This window comes from Eleginops maclovinus, chromosome 8 (genome assembly GCF_036324505.1).
Source record: "Eleginops maclovinus isolate JMC-PN-2008 ecotype Puerto Natales chromosome 8, JC_Emac_rtc_rv5, whole genome shotgun sequence".
Classification (NCBI taxonomy): domain Eukaryota; kingdom Metazoa; phylum Chordata; class Actinopteri; order Perciformes; family Eleginopidae; genus Eleginops; species Eleginops maclovinus.
This window is the reverse complement of record NC_086356.1, coordinates 9,299,336-9,305,591: the sequence shown is the minus strand read 5'-3', so window position 1 is coordinate 9,305,591 and position 6,256 is coordinate 9,299,336. Positions and strand designations below refer to the sequence as shown.

The 6,256-nt window shown below is 36.4% G+C and overlaps 1 protein-coding gene across 1 annotated transcript; it reads left to right on the top strand.

The window, feature by feature from the left end:
• The first annotated feature begins 1,266 nt into the window (after window positions 1-1,266).
• clic3 (chloride intracellular channel 3) lies at window positions 1,267-6,126 on the top strand. The gene is made up of 7 exons (XM_063890100.1): window positions 1,267-1,587; window positions 1,759-1,854; window positions 2,959-3,068; window positions 3,632-3,757; window positions 3,944-4,050; window positions 4,138-4,313; window positions 4,950-6,126. The coding sequence occupies exons 2-7, from the start codon at window positions 1,819-1,821 to the stop codon at window positions 5,112-5,114; spliced, it is 720 nt and encodes a 239-aa protein (XP_063746170.1). The 5' UTR covers window positions 1,267-1,587; window positions 1,759-1,818; the 3' UTR covers window positions 5,115-6,126.
• Window positions 6,127-6,256: the final 130 nt, after the last annotated feature.

Genomic DNA, 6,256 nt, shown 5'->3' with positions numbered 1-6,256 from the left:
AAAAAAACATGTAACACCATTCTGAAATGTGACAATATTTGATATTGCCTTCTATGTACTGTTCAAGACCATTTGTCAGCAACGTTAAACTGTTTACTTTCAAAACCAACATGGCTGTAATGTATCCCAATTGTTCCTAACTTCGGGGTTAGAAATATTAAGATATAACAATAAAATAAGCGTGTTCTACTACAGAGTTTATGTTTCCATTTGGGGAGGTTTTGTCTAATCTGTTCTTTACAAAAGAAACACTAGATAGTCCCAGATGGTTGCTTCTGAGGAGGAAACATCAGTCTCCGATGTATGGAAACTGAGAAGGCCAAGAGGGCCACAAAAAAACATAGCTTTGCTTCGGGTTGGTAGGAGGGGTTTTAAGGCTGTGAGCTGAAGATTGACACATGTAAGATTATGTTTTGAATTTTTTCACAAACCACAACAAAACAGGATGTTTCCCGGGCTGAATGCAATGAAAGAGATCATGAAAGTAACTATACTATTTACTAAATGACTTTAATTAACCTCATACAATATGACTCCAATTTGTGGATTCCTCAGCACAGAGTCACAGGTGACTTCACTCACACCCTCATGATTTCTTCTCTTGTGTGTCCTCGCCTATGAAATATCATTTGTCTGTGTGTCCTGAACCTTAACTCACCCAATCTGTTTCCTCCTGTTATTGGATCTTTCTCACTCCTCTCTGCTTGCAACATTTTTCCTCTTTATGTTCACTTTTTAAGCTGTTGTTTCTTCCCTGCTCTTCTCAGAAAACCTCAGCAAATACCTGCTACATCAGAGCATTTGCTGCCAGACATGAATGCAGGTCATCAACTAGATGTAGATTGTGGGATGAATACAAAACAAACACATCAAACTTAGTATGACAGTTGGGTACTACGAACTACAAAAGCTCTATTGATAAAAAAGGTATTTTATTTCAGTTGACACAAAGGAGTATCTCTTCTTTAACTACGGAATGCAGGTACAAACTTAAAAATGTGTCCTTGGTGTGACAAATTCTTAATATCCTTTTAGTACTATAAGAGAATACATTTTATTGATAAATGTAGGTGAACACTTTTTGTTGTTTTCCATTGTTAAATGGTTAGTTTCAATCAAGCATAAGTCTTAAAAGTTGATACAGTGATATTTTAGATTATTGTGGTTAATTGTTTGGTAAATGCCTATTTCTGCTTCAACCTGACAATCCCAAAACACATAGCCAGGTCAGTTTTTGTATTTGTTTGGTGTGGAAGAAAACGACCAGCCTGCACAGAATTCTTGAAGGAAGAGGAGAAAGAAAGTGACCTGGACAAACATAGGCTGAAGTGGAAGGACTGAGACAGTTACAGATTGAGAGGGGAAGGTTTCCTTCAGAAAATACGCTGCAAGGCTGAGAGCAGAGATCCAGATTTACTTGTCTAACTGGAAAGGCCGGAGGGGGTGTCGGCTGCCTCTGAGAGTGTGACAGGTGTGGTGAGAGACAAACAAAAAAACAGATACAGCCACACACAGAGACGAGACGGAGAGGAAATATTACTGGAATATAAAACTCTTCAGGTGGAGATAAAGCACCTAGTGCTGACTGTGAGTATAAGCTTCATTACATGTTGCTAAATGTTTAAAACTATTACGAGTGGCTTGTGTAAAAATGGCTGTGTGTGAGAGGGAAAGAATGAGGTTGCAAATAGCCATAATTAAACAGGAATGTTACTTCCCAGTTACAAATTGTTTTTAATGTCTGAATTGTTTTTCAAGACAAACTATTTTGTGCGTCCACTGGAAATAAGAGGACATACGACACAGAGAGAAAGAAAGATGGCCGAGCCCCCGAAGATTGAACTCTTCGTTAAGGTAAGATCTACTTGTGATGTGTTCTGATTTTAAATAATCCTGGAGAAGACAATGTAAATGCACTACCTTATGTATGTACTACAAATGTGTTGACAACAAACATTTAGTAAGCCTACCGGTTTTTTTTAAGAAATGAGAATGATATGACTAAAGCCAAAGTGTCTGCTTCAGTACTGTTTAGTTAATCTATTACTTCTTTGTGTTTTTATTAGTTCATAATGTCTGGGACTTTCGAACATGCTGCTTTAGCTGCTGCTTTCTAATATGGTTATGTATGTACGTTGCATTGCATTGAATGGCAATACTTGATGTACAGTTGAAATTATACAGTTCCACTGTCTGTTTTGTGCTGGACTCCTGTAACTAGGGGAGAACGATCAATCTCACATTATCTTTAAGTTGTTTGTTGAGATATTATCAGTGTGTGCACTTGTGGTGAGCAGTAGAAACTGAAAAGAGGCCCGTCCAGTTTGGAATCCTGTGTCCTGCCCTTTCAAAAATGTGTTCGCCTCCATGAATACCTGTGACTCAATGATGACATACTGTAGTGAATTGCATGACATAGCAGTGATACCAAACTTTACCAAAAAAATGGGCTGTCTCATTTGGGTGTAAAGCAGCCTCAACACTCCACTTAAAATTCCTCAACGATCAGGAAGACTTGATCCGGTCTGATGAATTGCAGCACTGATACTGAAAACAACATACCAGTGTCCCATTTCAAGAACATATTTACTTCTTTTGTGGTTTGACATTACAGGCAACACATTGTTTACTTTCCATGAAGTAGTCCATGTTGAGAGATGTGACTTCAATAACAGGCTTTCTTTCAGACTTGTGGAAAGTTAGGATTAGATAATGCCTCACTTGCACATCTAAACATAACATTTAAACTTTTATCACAAAACATAAACTAGAGAAGTTTCATGTTAGTATCTATTAAACGTTTGCTTACTACATTAACCTATAGTGTATTGCATAACATGTGAATTTTACAATACATATCTTTAGAAGCTGTGTTTCTATTTTTTATTCATACTCTCATATCAGTTATTCATTTGTCTTTTGGATGTGTTCTTAATATCCTGTCTTTTTGTGTTTTAGGCCAGTGTTGATGCTGAGAGTGTGGGGAACTGTCCTTTCTCTCAGAGACTCTTCATGATTCTTTGGTTGAAAGGGGCCAACTTTACCCTCACCACTGTGGACATGAAGAGGTGAGAACACCCCCTAATGTTGCTTCCTAAAGTTATTGGTCCTGACTGATTGGGGCTTTAACCTACTAACACATATAACTTGCGGTATAATGAAAAAGATGATGTTTAGGTTTTTAGCTCTTTTTTGTACTTCAATATGTTATAAAGTCATCCCTCTATCCGACGTTTGGACAGAGTTGCAGAGGGAATGCCGCCTGTGAGTGAAACACAGGCGAGACAGAGAGACTTAGCAACATTCATATGGAGAATAAGTTTTGAGAGGAAATGGCCATACCACACATGAAGACACTCAACAAACATAAATGAATCAATGCCCAACAAGATCAAACCCAGGACCAACCTACAAAGTAGGAATACAATAATTAACATCTCCTCTTCTCTTAATGTTTGGGGCCAAACTCAAACCTGGGATGGTCAGAAAGCACATTTACTGAGTTCTAAAACACAAATTGAATATATATAAAAGTAGCACAGAAGAAATTCAGTTAAAGCAATTACTCATTTGGCATTGTTTTCATTTGATTAACTTTGTTGAGCTGCATCTTTTTTGCGTTCTGTTGCAGAGCCCCTGATGTGCTGAAGGCTCTGGCTCCGGGTTCTCAGCCTCCCTTCCTGCTCTTCAACGGTGAAGTCAAAACGGACACGAACAAGATTGAAGAGTTCCTGGAGGAACACCTAGCCCCACCTCAGTGAGTAGACTAACGTATTTAATAAAATAAGTTTTCTGTGTAGTATTTTTCACTTTCTCTCCAGACCACTGAGATCAGATGAATATATATGTATATATATATATATATATTTGAATACTGTAAAGTAAAATGTAAAAAACAACGAGAAAGAAATTATAAACCCATGATTTATTCTCCCAATGGCAGGTATCCAAAAATGTGCTGTCGATACAAAGACTCCAACGGTGCTGGAGAAGATATCTTCCGAAAGTTCTCAGGCTACATCAAAAATCCCAATCCTGGATTAAATGACAGTGAGGGATCTGGATACTTCAAAAATACTTTACTGTAATTTCTGGAGACTGAATAACAACAGTTTGTGACACATTTCTGTCTTTCAGTGCTGGAGAAAAAATTTCTGTCAACTCTGGTAAAACTGAACATGTACCTGGAGACGCCCCTCCCACACGAGTTGGACCAGAACCCGAACACCACTCTCTCGACACGCCTCTATCTGGATGGGGAATCCCTCACCTTGGCAGACTGCAACCTGCTTCCCAAACTCAACATTGTCAAGGTAAGCGGATTACAGCATTACTAAAAACAAGTGGTTAATATAAGTACATTAAATCAAGTACTCTGATCAGGTACAAATGTGTGGAATTTGTACTTTATTTGATTATTTTCACTTTAAGCAACTTTATACTTTTTATTCCACTTCCTGTCTACTTTGCTGATTTAAATTATTCATGCAAAATATATAAATCAACAAATAACTGATGACATAAGTAAGTAAAGCTAGCATAAGTAATTATGAATACCCTACCAGATGAACACATGTATCACTTACAATACTGTATTATTTATGAATCTGAAATGATTAATTCTGTGCAGAATTTATATTTTTACTTTTGGTACTTAAAGTTTATTTTGATGCTAATACTTTTGTACTTTTACTTGAGTAAATTTGGATTTGAATTCAGGACTTTTGCTTGTAACTAAGTATGTTTACACTATGAAATTGCAACCTTTACCCAAGCAAACGATCCGAGTTATTCTTCCACTGATACATTTTATCCTTCATTGGGACAGAAATCTACACATTTCTGTGGTAAAAAGGTGTTTACGCAGTAGTAATGTCAAATAATGTGTAATAAAATCAATGCCTTATATCTTATTGCATAATACAATCTTGAAACCTCTGTTTCTGCAGGTGGTGTGTAAGCAGTACCGCGACTTTGACATCCCTAAAGAACTGAAAGGTCTGACTCGTTACCTGGATAATGCCTACAAAAAAGATGAGTTTCGTTACACCTGCCCGAATGATTCAGAGATCCTTATTGCCTACCACTCTGTGGCAAAGTACCTGAACAAATAAATCAGAGGGAAAGATGAAGCAGTGTAAGTGAGAGTTGAAAGCAAATAATAATAGAATTAGAAATACAGAGAACAGGTGATTAAATGCGTTGAAACTGTACATGATTTATGTTTCCTTTGTCAAAATAAGAGTTTAGACAATGAAAATGGTCTGCATTTGCATATAGCTTTCTAGAAAAATGTTGTTTTATCAATTAGGTTTGCCAACTGCTACTTCAAAGTTGTTTTAAATCTGTATTTGTATATAATGTGTGTTCTGTTGCATGCTGTGGTTTTACTGTTGTGGATTTCTTATTGAGCCCCAGCAAGAGAAGTGAAAAAGCACTGTAAATCCCAGGAAATATTTATATTGTGTCTCATTTTGCATGCATATATTGTCTCTAAACATTAACAGAATGTTGATTTCAATTAATAATATACATTCTAACATGAAATCAGATGCAACTTTAATCAATTATTTTATGTTCAGAAAAGTATGTGTGTTAACATGGAAAAACATGTTGTCTGCAGATAAGGCAGGCCGACGGTAACCCATGGTTTGCTTTTAAATTGTCTTTTATTGGTACGTTTTTAAACTCACACGGAACATTATTTCACTCAATAAATTATTTGTTACCATCGCTGATAACTTTTCACAGTCCGTCCTCTTGATTTTTGTGTTTGAAAATGACTGCATGTGTCTTGGTAGTGACTCAGTTATGTTGAACTTGTATGTTTAAAAAGAATGAAGACAGGGTAAAGAAAAACACATTGATAAAAATGTTGTAAAAAAGTACGGTGTTGGTTGTAGGAATATTGGGTTAGTTTGCAATAATGTGTAATAAATGTGTAAACAATGTACCTGTAAATAACAGAAAGACAATAGCTGCTAAATGTATGAAGTGTAGCAAAAACCATGCTTCTCCAGATGTGTTGCTTTTCAATGCCCTTTTTAAACTGAAGGTAATGTTCCTTTGTGGGTTGACAACATGCTCTTGCTTCTTAAGCTAAATAAACAATTTTTAAAACCTTGAGTCACATGGTAATTACAGTATATGATCAGAAAGCTGAAAACATGGGTGTTCAAACTCTTAAACTCTTTTTAGATATGGATTGCACATTACAGAGACAAAGCATGGGAGGATCTTATACATTAGTAAAAGT

Excerpts from the sequence above, each read along its gene's own strand:
- clic3 (XM_063890100.1), top strand. The coding sequence starts at position 1,819 with ATGGCCGAGCCCCCGAAGATTGAACTCTTCGTTAAG. Across the intron at positions 3,069-3,631 it reads ACCACTGTGGACATGAAGAG|AGCCCCTGATGTGCTGAAGG; the intron begins GTGAGAACACCC and ends GTTCTGTTGCAG. Across the intron at positions 4,314-4,949 it reads CCAAACTCAACATTGTCAAG|GTGGTGTGTAAGCAGTACCG; the intron begins GTAAGCGGATTA and ends CTGTTTCTGCAG.